The sequence below is a fragment of the Desarmillaria tabescens genome, assembly GCF_030435595.1.
Source record: "Desarmillaria tabescens strain CCBAS 213 chromosome Unknown EV420scaffold_36, whole genome shotgun sequence".
In the NCBI taxonomy this organism is placed as follows: Eukaryota; Fungi; Basidiomycota; class Agaricomycetes; order Agaricales; family Physalacriaceae; genus Desarmillaria; species Desarmillaria tabescens.
The window spans coordinates 344,914-365,336 of NW_026848335.1; the positions used below are offsets into that span (position 1 = coordinate 344,914).

Genomic DNA, 20,423 nt, shown 5'->3' on the forward strand with positions numbered 1-20,423 from the left:
ATAGACTCTTGTCGAGGACGTCATAACCCTAGTATCACTTGTGATTCATGCTCATTGCGTTCGCCTTCGACCGGTACGTGAATAGGTCCCCATTTTGTGCAATGCTAACAATTTTTAGATTCTGAAACCTCTCCTGCGCCATTGACCCAGAATTCAGCCTCTCCAACGACTCACGTCTCTTCTAGTTCAACCCTCCCTTCGCAGGAAAGTACTGCTACCTCGCTTGCTCCTCAGGTCATCGCAGAATCTCAGCGCAACCTCACGATGCCGGCTTCTTACAACCAAGTCGCCACTAATTTTCCCCATTCTACTGCTCAGGTTGTCTACCCTAACTACAGTGGCGTTTCTTACGCTGGATCTGATATGGCGCGAGCTTTGTACCCATTTTATCTGCCTTCAGCACCGAGCATGCCTATGTTCCCTATGGCTCTTCCGTCGAACACTCCATTTGTCTTTCAATTCCCTACTTTCCCATACAACACGAATCCGCCACCATACACTCTTATGCCTCAGATGCCTAGTGCTGGTATGCTTATCGACAGCAATACATTTGCACAACGCGGATTTTCCTTCCCACAGCTACCTCTACTACAACCTACGCTTGAAGATTCAAGCCGAGCCTACCGTGCTGATATGGATTCGTCTCAACCTTTTTATTGGAACCTGTAGCTGACGCTTTGATGAATGCTTCTTAATTACTGCACGTTGCGGATGGAAACGGGTACTTTACAGGTGATGCATTTCCTCATGCTATGCCTTCTGGTCGCATCTCAGAACGTGACTTAGATATCCTTTGCTTGTATGCTGGTATATTATATAGAAAATGGTATCAATATCTCGAATCTGTCGAATCAGCTGTAACTACTCATGGAACTTGAGAGAGGACTCCGCATGACGGAAGTTCACTGCCATAACAGGCGGATAACCAAACAAAGAACAACATTCACCTTAACCTCTTGACTGTCAGATCAAATGGACAGTTCAGAGCCGTCCCCTCCTCCACCGCCGCCTGAAGAGCAGTCACCCCCACCTGCACCACCACAGACTCACACTGGATCTCCCTACTGAATTCCTGAAAGGCGTTGTAGGGAAGCGAGTGATCGTCAGGCTAACATCTGGAGTAGATTACCGCGGTGCGTCACATCTCTTGGCTTTGCAGGTGGTATTTCTGATCCAAAAAAAATTCCCACTGTAGGTGTCCTGTCGTGTCTAGATGGATACATGAATATTGCACTAGAGCAGACGGAGGAGCACGCTAATGGACGCGTTACGAATCGCTACGGAGATGCTTTTATTCGAGGGAACAACGGTGCGTGTCTGTATGTTTTCAGGGTGTAATTTTTTTTGATTGGCTGGTAGTCCTGTATATCTCTGCTGCGGAGGCGCTGTAATGCATACGAGACGGAATCACTGAATCAAGCATGTGTTTCGTCGACCTTGGCATGCCTGCTTGCAAGCCGACGAAATTCCGCGACTCGAGTAGGATAGGTGCTGACGTTATCTATTGCCTAGCAGATATTCGGGGGCCTGAAAGACATTCTAAGTAAAGTTTGTGTACGAGTGCCAAGCGTATTCGGTTCTGTAAAAGTGTGCCGTTGAATGTATCGCAAAGCCTAGGGACTGTCGACCGATGTCACGCTTGAAAATACGTGGGTCCAAGTGCGCCAGAACATGCTTGTAGAATATAATTTTTCGAAAATTGCTCGTCGCTGATTGGCTCCGCGGAGAAACAGTAACCCTAACCCCATGTGGTGGGCTCTGACCCTGCACATCTCAATTCTAAACCTGCGAAGGAACGCAGCCGCAGCTTCGACGAGGTTGGCTTTATATTCTGATGCATTTTATGTTGCTCATGTACAATCAAACCTAAAGGCTACTCTCCTCTTCCTTCTCTACCTGCCATGTCGGAGAGCAACAATGCAGCAGACACATCCCTCCAGGCTGCAATCCAATCCTTCGCCATGATTATCGTCTCAGAAATTGGCGACAAAACCTTCCTCATTGCTGCTATCCTCGCCATGCGCCATCCACGGCTCGTCGTATTCGCAGGCGCCTTCGGCTCCCTCGTCGTCATGTCTATCCTCTCTGCCGCCATGGGCCACGTATTACCCCACCTAATCCCAAAACGCTGGACACAAATAGCCGCAGGCGCGCTGTTTCTAATATTCGGTACTAAAATGTTTATAGAGGCACGGGGAATGAAGTCAGGGAGCGAGAAGATCAGCGAAGAGATGCGAGAGGCTGAGGAGGAGATCGAGGACGACGAGGCTGCTCATGACGGGACAGCCAACGGACATGGAATACCTTTGGAGGAGATGGAGGCTGGCCGGGCGACCTCTACACCACGGCCGCCAAAGCAGTCGCGATTATTAGAAGGCGCCCGGAATTTCTGTAGCTTCTTTCTTGGCCCTGTGTTCGTGCAGGCGTTTGCCCTGACATTCCTTGGCGAATGGGGAGACCGCAGTCAAATCGCGACCATTGCATTGGGCGCAGCACATGTATGTTCCATTTGGTTGTGCTGTGCTTTACTGACATGTTCTTGTTAGAATGTATGGGTTGTTGCTTTGGGAACTGTTCTCGGGCACTCTTGCTGTACTGCCCTCGCTGTTATTGGTGGTCGGTATATATCCAACAAGTTATCTGTGAAGCATAGTACGTGAATCTCTTTCTTTGTATTTCTTGGATTAACGGTGTTGTTGTGCAGTTACGCTAGGCGGGGCATGTCTATTTCTACTGTTCGGTGTCGTTTACCTATACGAGTCCTTGTTCATGCCTACAGATACACCATTGTCGCATCCCGAGCAATAGAATGCATGTATTATATTTGTCGCGACAATTTGTCTCCTAGCACTCGATAAATGGGGAGGACGCCATAGCGCAGTCGTGTGGTAACGTTCCGTGTCACAATTTCAACTCTCGACCGCGCCATTTTTTCAAAGGTCGAAGCGGCAAACTCTGTGTAAGTGTTTATTCATTTAGGATGGAGGGAAGGCTACCCTAAAGGGTTTCTTTTTTTTTATCAAGGCTCGCCCGACGGTCTTAAAAGGATGAATAGCAAATGCTAGGATTATATTGACAGTCGGAAGCAGGAGGAGAAGCCTATGCACCGCCAATATCTCAAAATTGCTATTTTGCTGGACATTGCACATTTTGTTGATGAAGAAGATCTCACTAATAGCACAAGCGTTGCGTAGTAGGAGGAGGTGGGTTTTCTTCGTCGTCGGTCCTCTTCGGTCCCGAACAGGGACGTGACGACGCCCGTACTACCCCAAGCACGAGATATTAATACTTAACTGATATGAACGCAATCAAGCAACATGATGATTGGACCGGCGTGGAGGACATGGCAATGCAATATCATGAAAGCATTTCGGTGATCAGTGGACATCGTTCAGCGAAATACACTTCGAGTGGGAGGGAGACTTTCCGGAGACTCCTAGGCAAACATGAGGTCATTCAGAGATAACGGAAAGTTTTGAAGGTGTGTAGGATGATTATCATGAACGAGTAATCGGATGGTAAGTAAATTGGCATGCCATTTTTTCTCAATCCGCACGGCGCAGAAGAGCTATTTTAAAATAAGAAGCGGAAGCGATGAAATATCTCGAAAACCTACTTCATTGAAGTTCCTTCCTTCGAATGACGGTACTCACACCAACGACCTTTATTGCTCTACATAGACTGCTACTCATAATAAACAGAAGATATAACGCCAACTCTTCCGGCTTTTTTTGGAACATAATATTTCAAATTTCATTTCTCCACAATGAATCATCATCGGAATAGGGCATTCCGGTTCACTTCTTTCCCCTCGACGGCGATCTTCGGTTTGCCATGTCCAAGTATCCTTGATCCATTTTTTCAGTAAAGAAATCCCTTGGACATCACTCCCACCTCTGATATCAGTGACTGTGTGCAAAAATACATCGTTCCGAGTCTCGTGATAATCATATCATGGATTCACCTACGGAATCGCGCCGTCCGAGAGGTAGAGACCTAAGGATCAAAACCGAGCCAGAACAACTTGGGGGGAGCGATTCTTCACCTTCCGGGGCAAGTTTGAAAGAAGCGACAGTGAAGGGGAAACAGGAAAAGAAGCGGTTCGAGTTCAAGCTACCTTCCAGCCTGCAATGGATTCCGGCCAATTGGAGCTGGCCCAAAATCAAGCCCGTAATTCGATGTGCAATCGCCGCATGGCTATCAGCCGTTCTGTTCGTTATTCCGGCAGTGGAAAGGTTCATGGGACAAGTAAGTTATCCACATTCCCTCTCCAGCATGTCTCTAAACATCTTTCAGGCCAACTTTCTCATCCTCATCTGCAAGTTATTCCTTCTAGCGTCAGACGTCCACTTATCATGTATTTAGCTGCTTTCATGTCGCCTCCAAGTGACCCATTCATGGCTGTCCTCGAGAGGGAGATTCTCATCATCAGTTTAGTATCAGTATCCTGGGCGTAAGCTTTTGCCGTATATCTACAATTTTCTTCCTCTGACCGTGATGCTTTCAGGTGGTCATGTCTTGGTATCAAGCTAGCAAGTTTGGCTCGCACAAACAACGTTCCAAATGCTACTTTTGCAAGCGCAGTTACAGGGCAATATATTGAAGCTGCCCCCACTGTCATCATTGGTGTTTTTATCTTCTTGGGCAGCGTGTTCTTCCTCTATATCCGTGTGCGTCAAGGTCCAGGCCCGTATCTCTTTGCATGCATCCTCTCCTGCATATGCCTTGATATCACCTTGACTACCAACGTTTTGTTCCCGTACCCATATTACCGAGTAAGCCCGTCTATGTACCTCGCGGGCCGACTGTGCTTATCAATCTTATGCAGATTGGCCAAGCCGTCCTTATTCCATTAGGCTTCCACTCTTGTATTGCACTGCTCACATCCATCGTCGTGTTTCCACAGACAGTATCCGCGCAGTTCACATCCCGCCTGCAAGCAGTCCTTGGCCCATTGATAAAGTCCCTGGAACTTCACCGTTCGCTCAAGGATATCCCTGCCAATTCCCCAGAGTTCGCGTCTGCGGCCGAGTCTATCAAAGCAGCTGTCAAGCAAGCTGAAGGTGGTCTCATTCCCCTCGCCATCTCTGGTCGTCTTCTCCCTAGTGATCTTATCTATGCTCGGTTTGCTCCCACCGATTTCAAGGCCTTGCAAGCCATCGCGAGACGGATGGCTGTCCGAGCTAACGGACTTACCATCTACTTCTCTATAATCGAACCAATGCGAGAAAGGTTTCCTGTGACGCCAGCCCCATCACGGCCTGGTACTCCTGGCACTACAACTCCCGTGCGCGCATCCAGACAGTCGTCTCTTGAACGCGATGGTGGTGATACAGATACGGAGGATGGTGCGGAGCCGATTACAGAACCCGGAACACCCACAGGGTCTGTATTCACCAGTCGACGAAGCCGCGGACCGAGCAGAACGCACTCTCGTTCCCGTTCCCACCATCACCACGGCTTCCATAACTTGCTGCGCGATTCGCTTCTGCATCTTACATTACCTAAGGTGCACAAGAATGAGCAGGCTGTAGGGGTCTTCGAGTCTCACAGGTACATGGATCTGGAAGCGACATTCTTTCATGATCCTGAAGTTGAAGCCTACACCCAACGAACGACTGAGCTGCTTTTGAATAGTGCTGATGGGCTCCTCGATGAGTGTCGAAAAGCCGTGACAGCGGTGTCTGATTGGCTAGGAACTGTGCGAGGAGGTCGACTGACATTTTGGGTTAGCAGAAGCGAGAAGAAACGAAAGAGAGAGGGAAAACTCGAGGAGCTTCAACAACTGAGGGATTCGTTGAGTGCGTGTCTGGAACTGTACCGATCGAAAAAAAGGCATGCCGTTTTGGAGCCGTTCCGTCCTGCCTTTGAAGGCAGCGGGGAGCAAGAGGTCCCTTCGCATCGATACCTGTTCCACTGTTACGTATATCAGTATCATCTAATGCGGTTCTCAACACAGGTGATAGAAACGGTGAGTGAATACCTCTCTGCCCATTTCTGGCTTATTTTTTGTTGTACCGTTGTAGCTCGACGAAATTATTCGCCTCGAAAAGGCACGCCCCGAAAATCGTATCTGGACACCCGTTCAGAAATACTTTAGCTGGAGCAACTGGAACTTGTCCGACGTCCATGACGACGAAGAAGATCCCGAAACCGTGCAAGGATTGGAGCCGGCTGTCTTGGATGACCTAGGTATAGCTCGAAAGCGAGATCCCGATAGACTCCCGCCTCATAATGCGTTTGAATGGGTAATGAATAAGATATATGGGTTTGTAACGGGTCTAGGAGGTGGTAATGTACTTTACGCTATCAAGGCCGGGATTTTTACGAGTGAGTGATTTGGGATTGATCTTACGGGGACATATGCTGATAGGATCTTGTAGTTATCTTATGTTTACCGATATTCATAAGTTCTTCCGCACAATTTGCTTATAGTAAGGCTCTTCCGTCCTAATATACGGATTAGCTGACGAATTTACGAAGCTAACCGATTCGTCTGGGGGGTGTATGTGATCTTTCCTGGCACGTTTATCTCGCATTGAATATTTGGACAGTATCATGGGACAGCTAACACTGGCACGCTTCAGAGGAGATACTACTTTTGGTCTGGTTGCGCGTATCTTCAGTACTTTCTTTGGTGGTCTAGCCGGTGCCGTTATCTGGTAAGCCATTCGCAAGTTGTTTGATCACGTATATCGATGACGATTTATCAGGTACATATCGACCGGTAACGGCCATGGTAATGCCTATGGGCTAGCCGCGGTGTTAGGAGTTTGTTTCCCATTCTTTTTCTACGCAAGGTTGTATTGGCCCGTCCCGCCGATGACGATTATCATCTTCTGCGTTACCACGATGTTGGTACGTAGTATTGTAGCCTCGTTGCCTGTCCGCCTTGTCTTGACTTCAGAGATAGGTTGTCGGATATTCATACCAAGATACAGTTATTATACTCCCTGCCAATCCCGGGTATGGTATTGATGTTGCATGGGTTTGTTTGATTTCTGGTTTGCTTGATGTACTTTATTTCATAACAGAATTTAGCGCCGGTTTGTGCTTGTTACAGCAGGTGTTACTGCCGCTTTGTCAGTCTCCTTTCCTCGTGTGGAGCGAGAATCTACTAATATGTATGTTCCTAGCTTGTTTTCCTTCCTTCCCCCATCAACAACCATCCGCCGGTACCAGCGGACGACACTGGCGACTACTTCTTCGGAACTCGGAGCTATCTATTGCTCCATAGTTTCCTACGCTAGTACACGGAGAGATGCAGAGAGCCAGCAGGTTATAACGAGCCTGATTGCTATCCGAAGCAAGTTAAACAGATCAGCTGTTCTAAGGACAAATGTTATTTATGAAGTACGTCTATGCCTTAAAGTTCGAGGCTACTCTCATCGCTATTGCTCAGTTTTCATTACGAGGCAGGTGGCCGGCGCAAAGATACCACAAGATTCTGGAGCTACAGTTGTAAGTAGTATGGGTCTCGCGTGTTGACCTTCTTTTGACTCTCGGGGCTGTAGACAAGCTGCTTATTACCTATCGCATCTCACGTCGGTCATTTCACATATGGACCCTGCCTGGGCGCGAGCGTTCTTGGCTCGGACACGGTTTTTGGACCCTAATTTTCAAGGAGACATGCTAGCCGTTATCAGTACGCTCCTTCGATTTTAATTCTTCCACCATCTTACTCATTCAATGCCGTAGGCATGATAGCTACGTCGCTTCGTACTGGAGAGCCCTTGCCTCAGATTACGCCTTGTCCGTTACTGGATCGGTTCATGTTGAAGTTCCATGGTTTCAGTGTAATACACAAAGAAGCTGAGGAGGACTTTGGTTTGCCGAGGTCGCTCACCATGGAGACACTGGAAAACGAGCAGTACTTGTGAGTGTGGTGTGTTGATCCGAACTGAATTGATTGGAACTGAGTTGTGGCGTTTAGGATGTTTTCGGTGGGGGTGTCGACGGCGTTTAGCATTGTGTCGAGGCTGGACAGATTGATGGTAGCCGTGAAAGAAATTGTGGGAGAGCAATATCATGTTCATGGTGTAAGCGCGGCACCTACGAGATCGGGTGTCGAGATGGGATCAAGGACTAACACGCTGCAATTGAGATTGCCGGTGTGAAATTGTAATCCTTTTAACATATTTTATTAATTTATACATACTGCTCATCAAGAGCGTCAATCGTGTTGCGCCTGCCCGTATTGATCGATTGTCATTATGTAATTGGGATGACCTGACTTAAATCTAATCGTATGATGGGAATTCGACAAAAATTGTTTGTAAGGCCATCATAGGAACACTGGACTAGTGAAAGCGGTATTAAGGTACCCTTTATGTCTTCGCAGATTCTCATGGCTTCGTTGTCGAAACACAGTGCCAAGGGCAGGGATCGAAGTTTTCGGAGCATCGGCCCGGTGATTTATACCTATTTGCATCCAAAGACAATCGCCTCGTGGATATCTCGTGGTCATTCCACTGTTTTCCTCTTACTTTCACTATATCTTCCTCATTTTCTTGTATTATTACCTTCTTGTACCACTCTTATAATGTTCCAGTCTAGCTCAGACACTAGTGTCAACTCTCCAACTCCAATCAGTCTTTTCTCTAATGATTCCGTGCCTTCGGAGCCTACTTCAGACGGTGAGCAGTAACTTGACTCGATTACTTACATTAAGTCACCTATTACCTCTTCTCTTCTCCACAGAACAGCCTAATCTCGGTGCTTTTACGACAGTACTTCGTGAGTGGAACTACCTGCAACCTCCGAGGAGAATAAATCCGGTGACCGCTGTACGTCAAACATCCACGACGACCACTTCGACGACCACCTCGCAAACACAATCTTCTATCACTCCTTCCGACTACTCTCATTCAGAACTTGAGTACGACAGCGACCTCAGGCCAGAAGGCTCTACTGTATGGTCTCACAAGCCTATAGCATCCTATCTCAAACTCGATGAAACCGCGACAGAGACCGACCAAGATTTCGACGAGTACTACTCAGACTATCTCGACGCACAATCTACTGCTTCGTATACAGTACCCCGCTCTGCGCATACCCCTTCACCACATGCGAGCTTGCTTGTACCCACCGACTCCGAAGTGAAGCCATATTCAGACGTTTCTGACGAGCAGGGCTATTATTCATCGGACACTGAAGGCGATCCACAATCTAGGACCGTATACATCGAGGACGGCTCCGACCTGGATCTTGTAATCACAAACGATGACGGCAGCGTCGACATGACCAAGGACGCAGATGAGGAGGAAGTGATGCCTACCTTGGGTTTCCAAGAGACGCTTAACTTCTTGGCTGATGAGCGGGAGAAGCTGACTGCCCAGCGTGATGCAGGGACCATAGGCCAATACAATGGGAGATTAGTGTCTCTGTCGGCAGCAGCAGGTATGTGCTTATTATTTCTACTGTTGCCAAGCTAAAATGTGTTGCAGAACCTCGTCGAAAACGTCGTCGTAGGAGAACGAAAACGCCTCGAGCCCAATCCACAGGGCCTTCCACTCTTTCCACCACTGTTACCAGCGCGACACCCAATGAATCAATGACTACGACTGCGGATCATGATCCAGATCAGGACGCGGATGAGTCGTCTTCCTCTTATGATCGATACTACAGCACCACAAGCAATCCTAATGACAACGTTTACAAATCTACTCCCGGAACGCCTGCTCGTCGGGGACGACAGCGGCAGAGCCGTCTGCGGAGCACCAAATCGACGCCTCAGTTAAGGATTCCTGCTGAGAGACCGGATGATAAGAGGTCAGGAATGCATAGACTCTTCCTCGACGAGCAAGATGTACCTCGTGTGAGACAGATGAAGAGTTTGATGAAGAAGTTGTGCCAGTTGTTTCCTGAGGATCGGGAGTACTTGAAGCAAGTGAGCTTAAAGACAATGGAACCACCGGAGATCATTTCTCCCGGACCAATAGATCATGATGGCGTCGAAGATCTTCTTGGAGGATTTGTTGATACGCGGGGACCTCCACCCCAACAAACCAATGAACGATTAATTCATGTATTTGTAGATCAGTGAGTTGTTTTAGCGGCATCCCATTACCGTATACTTCACTTACGTATCGATAGTTCCAACATTCTCATAGGATTGTTAAGTTTTTGAAACGTTACCCAAACCGACATCCCCAAGCTCGACTTGCGCCTTCAATAACTAAACTCCGTCGACATCTCTCGCATTCGGCCCTATCTCTTATTCTTGAACGTGGGCGTCCGGTATCTCGTCGTGTGCTTGTTGCATCCTCCCCTCTGTATCAGCGCTTAGAGAGTGCTAATCAGCTAGGTTATGAGGTTAGAACGCTCGCTCGGGTACCTGACATGGGTGATGGAGCGGACAGAAACACTGATTCACGGGCAAAGTCCGGGCACATACGAAGCCAGAGCGGTGGTTCTGGCGTTGTTGTCGGCCGAACACCGGCTTCTGCGGCCAACATTGGGATCATTGTTGGTCAGGGTGCATCGCCAAGGCCGTCGAGGTTGAGGTCTGGGAGTGTGAATACAGCTCCGACGGGAGGCAGGAAGAAGGGTCATTTGAGGAGGATTTCAGGGAGTACATCAACTGAAAGCGAGCAAGGCGGTGGGGGGAGTGGATCGGGTAGTGCAGGCACGTTATCGCAGGTTTTGTTGAGGAGCATTACAACTGGCGTATCTATTTCGCCACCTGGCCAGTTATCTCTGGTCATGCCGAATTCACAGGGAAATACACCTCCCGCGCGGATTCGCTATAGAGAGCAGGGTGTTGATGAGCTGCTGCAGCTTAAGCTTCATCAAGCGCTGGCGTCGATCGATGGTCCGCCTCCGCCTGGAAGCACGATTATTTTGGCTACTGGAGATGGCAATGCGGGCCAATTCAACGAAGATGGGTTTTTGGGTACGGTGCGAACTGCGCTGAAGAAGGGTTGGAAAGTGGAGCTGTATGCCTGGGAAGGTGGCATGAGTAAGGCGTGGAAAAGGGAGTTTGGCGAGGGCAGCGAATGGGGGAGCGGTCAGATGTTTAGGATCGTGGGAATGGAACAGTTTGGAGGTGAGTTGGTTGAGGTTTACACGTATAGTGCCGGTGGCGATGGCGAGTGAGTATCATTAAGGAAGAGAAACAAGCCAGCTATGTTACAACTTAGTGTCTATAGTTGACGTGTCTGCCGCTTTCACGCAGCATCAGCTTTCCTTCCTTAGAAATTTATATATCTCGGTCCTCGTGTCGTTATACTTTTTCCGACATCCGATCGCAATGTGTATTGCAAGGTATGTCCCTTGAATCTTGCTGCCATAAGTACCTGACGATTTCCACCCAGACATTGGCGTCAGTTAATCTCGATCAATATTCGCCTTTGCTTCCATAGGTCATTTCAAGCTGTCTACACTCAGTACTATATAGTCATTCAAAAACTCGTATCTTCGGATCTTTCCGAGCTTCAGTACCTCAGCCCTTCACACTTTCCGACCTTCGAGTTGGACAAAGCTTGGTCAGCCCCTGAACACTACAGAACAGAAAATTGCTGATCGCTCTATGCCCTTCAAACCTCACCGAGGGAAGGACTAACGACCGCTTGTAGGGAAGAATGACCTCGATCATTAGGCCTTTAGGTCTTGTGGGTCTGATACGTTCCGCAAGAAATGACGTTGAATGGCATCCCTCAATGTCATCTGCTATATTTCAATGTCCTGAATTCCTGTGCCGATTCCACATTAAGTCTCCCCCACACTTCCACCACGCTATAGACTGTATCGATGCTCTTTTTGTGCTATCAAAGTCGTTGGATACATTCGCCTATCTCGTCGTTTCTGCCGCGTTGCGCCTTGTCACCGCCCGATCCCAAGATCCAGCGGATGTGCGGGAGTGTTGTTGTCCACTCTTTAGCCAGCCCTGGACCACGTAGCCACTGAGAACCAAGTACGCCATGCAGACTATTATTATCTGAAAAGATATTTGTGTCCACCAGACTAGGTACGCTTACTGTCGATCTTCGTAATGGCCAAATCCAGCTGATCGACGGATGCATCACCGGTATTCCAGAATTAAATAAGTACTCGGTCAGAGCATCTCCAAAAGAACGAAACAATGTGAGGGGATGTTTGCATTTGATTGATTTTCTTCTCCAGTTCATGGTTGTTCAAGTGGCCTGTGCCAAGGACTATCTCGCCAGGATATCCATTCCAGAATCCCTCCTTGACGATTGCATCTTAGGACTCGGCTTTTTCATTTCCGAGGAAGACATGAAGAGAACCAGGAAATTACAATCGAAATGAAGCATACGGGCTAACATACCTCAGTTGTTGTGGATTCCATTTATCCTCATACGATCTGCAATATTCATTCTGGTGACGACGTGTTCACTACTCAGCATGGGGTATCCTGTGATCCCAGTGATGAACCAGAAGGAGGGAAGACGTGGAAAATTTGGAGAAGTGTCTATGCAACTAATCTTACCTGGTGATAGAAAATACAGGTTCGATGATGCATGCATGCACCACCGTCAGCTTGTAAGCCTTGTATTGAATAATGTACTATCTGAGATTCACTCTACATATCGCAGTCCTGCATCGACTTACGTCTAAGCTGATTTTGAATTGGCTGCATTGAATCGGGCCATATTTTGCGCCAATCAGCTGTTGGTGATGCGACAAGGCAAAAGTAACACGACATACAGTGGCGATAATGTATGAAAGCAACGTAGCTACCAGCTGACTTGGACTCCACGCGTTTGTAATTTCTTCATGGCATGCCATTCCAACGTTTCCGTAACTTGTCAAAAAGCATAAATGGCATGTCACTGGATATCACTATCACCTACTATCACCAACTATCACCCCGTGAGACGCCACATGTTTTCTGAATGGATCGGAACTTGAGCTCGAATGATGACCTCAAATAGCTTCTATTGACATGTTAAAATTTAGGATGCCGGAAGTCTCAGGATGGCCTGAAGAATAGACCGTATCTGCTGTGAAATATATTGTTGCTCCGCAATATTTTCTCATGCGCAGATCATGTTTTCTTCGGATGCCACGTAAGTTACTCCTCTCTTCATCTACAACGATAACTCCACCAGCTCCGCCTCCAGCAACGATGACAGAGCGATTTGCCATTGCTGAAGCATGATAGTGAAGCTTGAGCAGCGGTGCAACAGAGGACATAGGTATCCTACTCTTGAAGTTGGAATCTCACACATCCCCGAAGCCATATCGTAATAATGCAAAACCGAACATTCTTCAATGTTAGAAGATGGCAATATATATTGCAGCAGATACGGTCTAATCTCAGGCTATACAATTGCTTGTGTGCTTCGCCGATGTCATGAACTTCGACTTCGAGAACACAATGGTAATGTTGAGACAAACTTAGCACGTATCAGCGGACTGCGCATAGCCTTAAGTACCGGTAACCATTACCTCCATCATGAGTTCATGCCCAGGATCATAATCTGAATTATGATCCTGGCAGCAGGATGGTCCCGTGGGGAGGATGCATATGCTCTTTTGAATGCCCATGGGGCGGACCATAGAGACCCTGGCGCCCGTAGGACCACCAGGAACAAAGAAGGGACACAGCTTTTGATTAGAGAAGTCGCCTATCGAAATGTCCGAGGTGGACGAAGCAGGCATAATCGATGTAGGGGGGGAGGAGTCTCCAGAAAGTTCCGTTTCGTGCCACATTACTTGTCAGTGTGTCGAGAACGAATAGATAATGGCGATAATTGACCGAGGCACGTACTAGACAGGAAAGGCTGGAGGATAAGGATGGATCTAGATGTGCATTCCCATCGAAGGCATCAGCTTCTTCTATGAAACGCTCCCCGGATGCCGGCCGAGTTAACTTCAATCATCAATGTCCGCGTGGCACCTTCAACTGAACTATCAGGACTGAAGGGTAGAAAAGAGACGGCGGGAGAGCTAGGTAGTAGAGCTGGGTATGCCTGGTGAGGAACTGATAAGTACTTCTGGCCGCTACCGTTGTGGAACGAATAAGAATTCGATGCATGTTGCCATCATTCATATACTACTCTGGGCCAGTGCGGTCGGGCCGCCGATCACCGCGCTTTGTTTTCAAAAGTTGATCTGTTTTAAGCCCTTGATTAGGATGGATTAACTGCTAAAAAAACTCCATTTACACGCGGATACCTCAGGGCTAAAGTATGCCGTGACTCTAACCTTGATGAGGTGTGTCCCCATGATCTTTTGTGTTCACACGGAACGTACACTTATAAGTCCAGGCTCGCAATCACGACCTTTGCCCAGCCTTCTTTTCTTCACCACAAGTTGGGGCTCTGAAACTTTGCCATGGGGAAGGGAGTAAGTGTTATTCTTCTACTAGTAGTCCAATGATTCTCTGACATCTTAAATGCGCTAGTATAACGCTCGTATTGCTTCGAATCCTGTACGCCGAGCCAGTTTGTTGATTTTGGTCGTCAGACTAACTTACGAGACTGGTTAGTATATTGTGGGCTCTTTCGCATGCATAGGCGGTGGACTTTTCGGCTTGGACATCTCGTCCATGTCTGGGGTCCTGAGTGTAAGTCCAGTCTATTGTTAACTGACCTCTCGTAAAGTTGAAACGCTGGACAGAATGATTCGTACAAGAATACATTCTCTCATGTACGCATGGTTTTAATACTCGTCTTATGAAACATTCATTAATTTTATCCTAGCCTGGATCCGGTGCTCAAGGTGCAATCGTCGCTTCGATGCCAGCCGGTTCTTTCTTGGGTGCACTGCTAGTTACACAACTTGCGGACCGTCTTGGACGCAAGAGAACCGTCATTCTCTCTGGTTTGGTCTGGGTAATTGGGTCTATTTTACAGTGTGCAGCTGTCGTAAGTCATTTGAGCATTCTCCAATTCATTTGGTAACGTAAATGATTGAATCCCATATGACAGAACCGAGGAATGCTTGTAGTGGGGCGTATTATTTCTGGTATCTCTGTGGGTATTGCCAGTGCTGTGGTCCCCATCTATCAGTCGGAGATTACGGAACCCCGCATTCGTGGGCGTCTTGTCTCCCTTCAGCAATGGTCCATCACTTGGGGTATCCTTATCCAATACTTCATTCAGTTCGGCTGCTCCTATATCAATGGCGTCGCGTCGTTTCGTATTCCATGGGGTCTTCAGATGATTCCGGCCATAGTCTTAAGCGTGGGTATGATTGTTTTCCCCGAAAGTCCTCGGTGGTTATTCGATCATGGCAGGTTCGTCATCCCTATTGATAACACTCACTTCTGGCGCCCGACTGAATTCATCCATCTAGAGAAAAGGAAGCTTTGCAAGTTCTCGCTGATTTGCATGGAGGAGGTGATCCCAACAGCGAGCTCGTTATGCTAGAATATGAAGAAATTAAGCATCAAGTCCTTTTTGAGAGAACCGAGGGTGCCAAGTCGTACCTCGATCTTCTTAAGCCTGGTATGCCCCGTCGCGTCGGCCTTGGTATGGCTCTTCAGATGTGGTCTCAACTTACTGGCATGAACGTCATGATGTATGTTACTTGATACAGCCGTGTAATACATCTCTAACAAGAATTCCAACAGGTACTATATCGTCTATGTCTTCCAAGGTGCTGGTATAACTGGTCGTCGCGGAAATCTCATCTCAGCGGTATGTTAAGTCTCTCCTCAATCTACGCGTGGCTCTGACCAATGATTTAGGCTGTCCAATACGTTCTCAATGTGGCCCTCACTGTCCCGGCCATCATTTACATTGACAAGTGGGGTCGCCGCCCAATGCTTCTCCTCGGAACGTTGTTCATGGGCTTCTTCCTCTTCCTTGTCGGTGGTCTGCAGGGACGTTATGGTCACTGGGGTACAGTGGATACTGACCGTGAGTAGCATTCCTCGTCTGTTCTATTTGTTGTGAGCTAACGTCGTGTTTGTAGGTGTCTGGGTCATTGAAGGCCATAGCTCGGTCACCAATGGAGTAATTGTATGCTCCTACTTCTTCGTGTGCAGCTTTGCTATCACAATGGGTCCTGTTTCATGGACTTACCCTGCCGAACTGGTGCGTCAGCCCCCGAAGCCGTTCATCCCCTCATCTCATCCCTTCGTATAGTTCCCGCTCAAAGTGCGCGCCAAGGCCGTTTCTCTCGCCACAGCGACTAACTGGGCATTCAACTTCGCTCTTGCCTGGGCTGTCCCTCCGGGTCTGAGCAACATCGCGTGGAAGACATACTTCATCTTCGGAACGTTCAACTTCGCCGCCGTTCATACATATCTTCTTTATGTACCCGGAGACTGTTGGTCGCTCGCTGGAAGAGGTCGAGGAGATCTTCAAACAAGGACACATATTTACTGCCTGGAAGATCAAGAAAGATGTCGGGAAAACAACACTGGCAGAGGTAGTGGAAAGGACGAAAGAAATCGAGGCAAGTCCGTTCCATCATTTGGTAAAAGGATTACTCAAGTGTTATTGTAGCCAACGGAAAAACATTCCGTGGACGACAAAGCCTCTGCCTAAATGTCATTTTATGAGTTATTTTGTGGATCTTACGAATATATGTACTTTGACGACTTGATCTGATTTTCTGCGGCCTGCCATCTGAGATTTACGTCCCACTTCAATAATTTATTGTTCGTCAAACATGTAGGTTCCTTCCAAGCGCCTGCTAACTATCGAAGAGACTGCATTTAATTATAGGCCTATAAATCGTCATAGCCAGGAAATCCGCTGGCAATGGACAAAGGTTGAGGATTACTATGCTCCGAACCCGCCTTTCCTTCAACATCAATCGCCGCTGTTCGCCGAGCGATTTCTCCCCATGCACAGCACATCCCAGCCAGCCCCTCGTACAGGCTGCCTGGTCGATCGGGTACTCCCATCTCCCCATCCTCGGTAAGTTTTTCATACGATGTAGAAAGATACGCAAGATGAACAGCTCGCTGAAAATAATATAGGGAATTATGTTTGTGGTCACTGTCTCCCGGTACCAAAGCCAATGCATCCGAAGTCGAAAGCAAGGCGTAAATGGAACCACCGACTCCATGGCAGAGGCCGACGCCCTTTCGAAGGAATCCATGACGATAGACAAGGGAGGCGCCTTTGCGAATAGATACCGTGGCTTTGTTGAGAAGATGGACAGGGAGGCGAAATTCTTGGAGGTTTTGTGATGACAATTTCAATACCGTAGATAATAGCATCACGATTCCGATTGCGCCATGGCACCACCTACGGTATGACTTTTAGTGAGAAGAGATGTACACAAAAATTAGATACTCACTGGACCAGTTCGTTTTTTTCATCCCCCGACACTTTCCCATGCCTAGGTGCTTTCGTAGGCCAATTGCCCTCCTCATCTTGACAGTCCATCAACCATTCTACGGTATCCAGGATGTCTGGAATGTACGGGTTCAACAAGTCAAGAGGGCAAGCTAGAACCGTCTGCAGGATTCCAGCTAGAATTTGAGATGCCAAGATTCTTAAGATTGAACATGCATGTATACATATACACAGACTTACCGACGCCGTGAGCAGCACCTAAGTATCGCTTTCCATGCCAGGACCACATAAGCGCCGGAGACTGCTGCTGGCTTGGTATGCTGTCTCTATAAACGGACGCTCCAAATCTGCCTCTAGTCATGATAGAAGAAACAACGAGCTCAATGTCTCTAGCAGAGACCAACTCGTTCTTTCGCAGGCGTAGAAGACCATACAAGAGACCAGCCCTCCCGTAAAGAGCTTCGCATCCATCATCGTCCCAGGTATCATGAGAAGATTCTTTTACGACAGACTGGATGGCACTCTGTATGATCGTACGGAACGATGCCGTGGCAACCTTGTCTTGGGACTTCGAAGTAAGAATCAGACAAGCCACACCGAAAGGTGTCTCGAGAAATGAAGCCTTCGACGGTGAAGTGATAGCGGTAATACTGGACTTGGATAGTGAAAGAAAGGTTCTGTCGGAATTGGCTTGCAAACGAGCCCTATCAGGAGCATCCCCGAGACTCAACGAAGATAGACAGGAAAACATCATGTAAATCCCTGGTGATGACCCGGATCTGTTAGCCGATGAGTGAGATGAAACTGGAAGCATTACCAGGTAAACCGACATATACGCTGGTATGATGTGGCTTGGGGTTACCCATTCCTTCAATCTTGGCTACACCGCGTTCGAGAGCCGAGCGGATCTCTTCGTGTATGTGAGATAAATCACTCGGCGCTGGCACTTCATTATCGTGTCGAATATAACGTGAGGGCATGACTGCAACGAGTGGAAAAGCTCAAGTGTATGAGTACTAAGTAAGTATATTGTCGGTGAGCAGCACAAAGACGTCATTAGTGACTTGTGATCAACCGGGCCGAAGACTCAGTAGCACAAAACGGAATTGTGCAGTCTACTTATTCCATGTCAAATACCTGCTCGGAAACCAGTCAGGCTGGATCCATTCTGTGCCCGTAATATTCGCTATGATCATTTGAACAACAGCTTCAGCACTGGAGGAGATGAACGCAACGACATAAGTAAAGGCGCTCAAGCAAAGGAAGAGTCATACCATGCGACAGTGCGTGGCATTCCATAGCCATTATAACCAGCTGATATATACTGGTTGTCGTAATTGACGTTATTAGATTTTTCAACGACAGGCCCGACCTTTTCAACTGTTAATGCGAGAAAAGTGTATCTAAGAAGACTTACGAAGGGATCACCAGTGGCTGTGTAGCCCATGATACCTGTCTATATGGAAGAAATGATAACTGAAATGCGTTTTTATGATCAAGTAAGACGTACCCATGAGTACTCGGCTGGGGTTCTCTTAATGTACAGTTTAGGTTGAAGTTGTGGAAGATAAGCGACCTCCAGTTCAAGGGTGCTCTGAACCACTGCCGAATCATCGGTATAGTTATGGACGTGTCCTGTGTCATTGAAAGCACTGCTGTCAGCACCAAATAGTACGATAGGAAGCTCTTCGCCGTCCAGCTGTGAAATCCAATATCCTGTATCAGTCGACCATCCATTTGTGCTCAGCTCTTTGAGGTCTACACCTGCACGAATAGCGATCATCTGTCCACGTTCTGGCATTATGCCTCCATATCCCCACATGTGCGGAATGAGGCTGGCCGCATATCCATTGGTAGCATGAATGACATATTTGCATTCGACAGATCCGCGAGGCGTAATCAGTGACCAGGAGTTGCGACTGGTGTCGTTGATAGAAAGGACAGGCGTGTGAGTGTGAAGAGAAAGGTCAAAATTTCGTTCCGCCAGAATGTACATCTGGGTCGCAATCTTCTGAGGCCATATAGCCGCAAATGGATTGGTATAGGCACCATACGAAGATGTGTTGAACCTCTGTAGAAAAGATAATTAAGTCATGAGGACGATAACCAGAGCAGGGCAATCGCGCCTCCGATATATAGTCCGCAGTCCACCAATTGATCCCGGTCATATCTATTCCCTCAGCCTCAGCAGCATCGCAGTCAGCCTTGTTAGATATGTATTCGTCTTCCGCCTGGAATAAATGAATACTGTCGCCAAACAAAATGCTGGCCTCTTTGAGAAGGTTGTGCTTTTCTAGCATGCCGATGGTGAAATTGTAGCTGTGGTGTTCCAACAACAATCCACGCAGCGCCTCGTCCGTGCCATACTCCTCTTGCAGCTCGACATAAGACGTGCACGAGGCTGCAGAGAGAAAGCCACCATTACGTCCTGAGGAGAGACGATGAGCACAAAACAATAAAAATCCAGTCACTGGACCAACCAGTAGCGCCTGAGCCTATGTGCATCAAAGTCAGCACGCACTAAAATAGGGTATTCCAAACAACTCACAAAACTCTCTGGCTTCTAACACGATGACCTTGAGATGGGAAGCGATATCTGACTGAGATAAATGATACGCCGCGCTGATACCGGTCAAACCAGAGCCAATGATACAGACGTCAGCGCCGGAGGCAAGTGGACCGTCGCTACCCGCGTTACGGAGAGGATTGGGATTAGCAGGACTGTTGAGCCAGAACGAGGAAGTCATGTTTGGCGCAGGAAGTGCGTGGATCCCAGCCGGAGGATCATCGGCCAAAGCATAAAGAATGGTAGAGAACGTAAAGGCGATCTGAAGGACAAGATTGCGAGAAAACATCACCAACACAGTGCCAGCATATCTGTCAAGCTCTTATAGAGAACCGGATCAGCAGCCGCGATTGAGAGTCTATCAGAAGAAGTTTATCTCCAGGCCGGCGGGAAAAAGTTCTTGTGGCAGAAAACAATTTCAAAACATCTCAGAAGATAACAAAATAGTGTTAGGCCCAATCAAAGCTAGAGGAAATATAGGTGCCACGCAGAATACCACGGATCCATCATGTGACAACCGGCAATGAGAAAGAGTACACCGCACCGGTGGTAGTTTGAAAAAGTCGACGAAGGCTTGGCTAGCCTTGGAGCATTAAATTCCTAAAAGGATGACGAGCAACTGATTAGTCCTCGGG

General features: G+C 47.8%; 8 protein-coding genes across 8 annotated transcripts; 5 read left to right on the forward strand and 3 right to left on the reverse strand.

The window, feature by feature from the left end:
* Positions 1-961: 961 nt before the first annotated feature.
* EV420DRAFT_1563368 (Sm-like ribonucleoprotein) lies at positions 962-1,457 on the forward strand. The gene is made up of 3 exons (XM_060473934.1): positions 962-1,019; positions 1,045-1,133; positions 1,196-1,457. Exons 1-3 carry the CDS (start codon positions 973-975, stop codon positions 1,336-1,338), a joined length of 279 nt encoding a protein of 92 aa, XP_060327276.1. The 5' UTR covers positions 962-972; the 3' UTR covers positions 1,339-1,457.
* A 444-nt stretch (positions 1,458-1,901) lies between these two features.
* EV420DRAFT_1622002 (uncharacterized protein) lies at positions 1,902-2,808 on the forward strand (the record flags this gene model as incomplete). Its single annotated transcript, XM_060475760.1, has 3 exons — positions 1,902-2,498; positions 2,547-2,652; positions 2,705-2,808. 3 exons carry the CDS (start codon positions 1,902-1,904, stop codon positions 2,806-2,808), a joined length of 807 nt encoding a protein of 268 aa, XP_060327277.1.
* A 963-nt stretch (positions 2,809-3,771) lies between these two features.
* Positions 3,772-8,265, forward strand: EV420DRAFT_1563372 (uncharacterized protein). The gene is made up of 17 exons (XM_060473935.1): positions 3,772-4,248; positions 4,297-4,318; positions 4,366-4,453; positions 4,508-4,775; positions 4,829-5,971; positions 6,027-6,330; positions 6,384-6,434; positions 6,484-6,505; positions 6,555-6,662; positions 6,714-6,858; positions 6,914-6,988; positions 7,042-7,082; positions 7,137-7,353; positions 7,403-7,461; positions 7,515-7,645; positions 7,699-7,876; positions 7,934-8,265. Exons 1-17 carry the CDS (start codon positions 3,955-3,957, stop codon positions 8,115-8,117), a joined length of 3,330 nt encoding a protein of 1,109 aa, XP_060327278.1. The 5' UTR covers positions 3,772-3,954; the 3' UTR covers positions 8,118-8,265.
* A 131-nt stretch (positions 8,266-8,396) lies between these two features.
* EV420DRAFT_753387 (uncharacterized protein) lies at positions 8,397-11,365 on the forward strand. Its single transcript, XM_060483349.1, has 5 exons — positions 8,397-8,636; positions 8,701-9,399; positions 9,447-10,041; positions 10,113-11,265; positions 11,316-11,365. Exons 1-4 carry the CDS (start codon positions 8,543-8,545, stop codon positions 11,095-11,097), a joined length of 2,373 nt encoding a protein of 790 aa, XP_060327279.1. The 5' UTR covers positions 8,397-8,542; the 3' UTR covers positions 11,098-11,265; positions 11,316-11,365.
* A 403-nt stretch (positions 11,366-11,768) lies between these two features.
* Positions 11,769-13,228, reverse strand: EV420DRAFT_1750477 (uncharacterized protein; the record flags this gene model as incomplete). Its single annotated transcript, XM_060480328.1, has 7 exons — positions 12,908-13,228; positions 12,670-12,766; positions 12,574-12,630; positions 12,452-12,510; positions 12,290-12,325; positions 11,979-12,006; positions 11,769-11,903 (listed from the first exon to the last, which is right to left on the reverse strand). Exons 1-7 carry the CDS (start codon positions 13,156-13,158, stop codon positions 11,769-11,771), a joined length of 663 nt encoding a protein of 220 aa, XP_060327280.1. The 5' UTR covers positions 13,159-13,228.
* Positions 13,229-14,090: 862 nt separating this feature from the next.
* EV420DRAFT_753478 (general substrate transporter) lies at positions 14,091-16,533 on the forward strand. Its single transcript, XM_060483351.1, has 12 exons — positions 14,091-14,181; positions 14,235-14,313; positions 14,372-14,398; positions 14,456-14,533; positions 14,587-14,616; positions 14,670-14,834; positions 14,898-15,205; positions 15,265-15,489; positions 15,542-15,608; positions 15,659-15,830; positions 15,886-16,007; positions 16,059-16,533. The coding sequence occupies exons 2-12, from the start codon at positions 14,302-14,304 to the stop codon at positions 16,419-16,421; spliced, it is 1,569 nt and encodes a 522-aa protein (XP_060327281.1). The 5' UTR covers positions 14,091-14,181; positions 14,235-14,301; the 3' UTR covers positions 16,422-16,533.
* Positions 16,534-16,645: 112 nt separating this feature from the next.
* EV420DRAFT_1274774 (lanthionine synthetase C-like protein) lies at positions 16,646-17,973 on the reverse strand (the record flags this gene model as incomplete). Its single annotated transcript, XM_060467861.1, has 3 exons — positions 16,646-17,171; positions 17,224-17,398; positions 17,463-17,973. 3 exons carry the CDS (start codon positions 17,971-17,973, stop codon positions 16,646-16,648), a joined length of 1,212 nt encoding a protein of 403 aa, XP_060327282.1.
* A 213-nt stretch (positions 17,974-18,186) lies between these two features.
* On the reverse strand, positions 18,187-20,307 carry EV420DRAFT_753577 (FAD dependent oxidoreductase). The gene is made up of 7 exons (XM_060483353.1): positions 19,771-20,307; positions 19,703-19,717; positions 19,349-19,650; positions 18,733-19,293; positions 18,640-18,678; positions 18,497-18,594; positions 18,187-18,437 (listed from the first exon to the last, which is right to left on the reverse strand). Exons 1-7 carry the CDS (start codon positions 20,075-20,077, stop codon positions 18,338-18,340), a joined length of 1,422 nt encoding a protein of 473 aa, XP_060327283.1. The 5' UTR covers positions 20,078-20,307; the 3' UTR covers positions 18,187-18,337.
* Between the last annotated feature and the right edge of the window lie 116 nt (positions 20,308-20,423).

Bases quoted from the DNA above. Each gene is read 5' to 3' on its own strand.
- EV420DRAFT_1563372 (XM_060473935.1), top strand. From the start codon at position 3,955: ATGGATTCACCTACGGAATCGCGCCGTCCGAGAGGTAGAGACCTAAGG. The intron at 4,249-4,296 runs GTAAGTTATCCA...AACATCTTTCAG, and splicing joins TGGAAAGGTTCATGGGACAA to GCCAACTTTCTCATCCTCAT. The intron at 4,776-4,828 runs GTAAGCCCGTCT...AATCTTATGCAG, and splicing joins TCCCGTACCCATATTACCGA to ATTGGCCAAGCCGTCCTTAT.
- EV420DRAFT_753387 (XM_060483349.1), top strand. From the start codon at position 8,543: ATGTTCCAGTCTAGCTCAGACACTAGTGTCAACTCTCCAACTCCAATC. The intron at 8,637-8,700 runs GTGAGCAGTAAC...TCTTCTCCACAG, and splicing joins TTCGGAGCCTACTTCAGACG to AACAGCCTAATCTCGGTGCT. The intron at 9,400-9,446 runs GTATGTGCTTAT...AATGTGTTGCAG, and splicing joins GTCTCTGTCGGCAGCAGCAG to AACCTCGTCGAAAACGTCGT.
- EV420DRAFT_1563368 (XM_060473934.1), top strand. From the start codon at position 973: ATGGACAGTTCAGAGCCGTCCCCTCCTCCACCGCCGCCTGAAGAGCA. The intron at 1,020-1,044 runs GTCACCCCCACC...GCACCACCACAG, and splicing joins CCACCGCCGCCTGAAGAGCA to ACTCACACTGGATCTCCCTA. The intron at 1,134-1,195 runs GTGCGTCACATC...TTCCCACTGTAG, and splicing joins ATCTGGAGTAGATTACCGCG to GTGTCCTGTCGTGTCTAGAT.
- EV420DRAFT_753577 (XM_060483353.1), bottom strand. From the start codon at position 20,077: ATGTTTTCTCGCAATCTTGTCCTTCAGATCGCCTTTACGTTCTCTACC. The intron at 18,679-18,732 runs GTACGTCTTACT...TCTTCCATATAG, and splicing joins CCCCAGCCGAGTACTCATGG to ACAGGTATCATGGGCTACAC. The intron at 18,595-18,639 runs GTAAGTCTTCTT...ACAGTTGAAAAG, and splicing joins CAGCCACTGGTGATCCCTTC to GTCGGGCCTGTCGTTGAAAA.
- EV420DRAFT_753478 (XM_060483351.1), top strand. The intron at 14,534-14,586 runs GTAAGTCCAGTC...AACGCTGGACAG, and splicing joins CCATGTCTGGGGTCCTGAGT to AATGATTCGTACAAGAATAC. The intron at 15,831-15,885 runs GTGAGTAGCATT...TCGTGTTTGTAG, and splicing joins GGGTACAGTGGATACTGACC to GTGTCTGGGTCATTGAAGGC.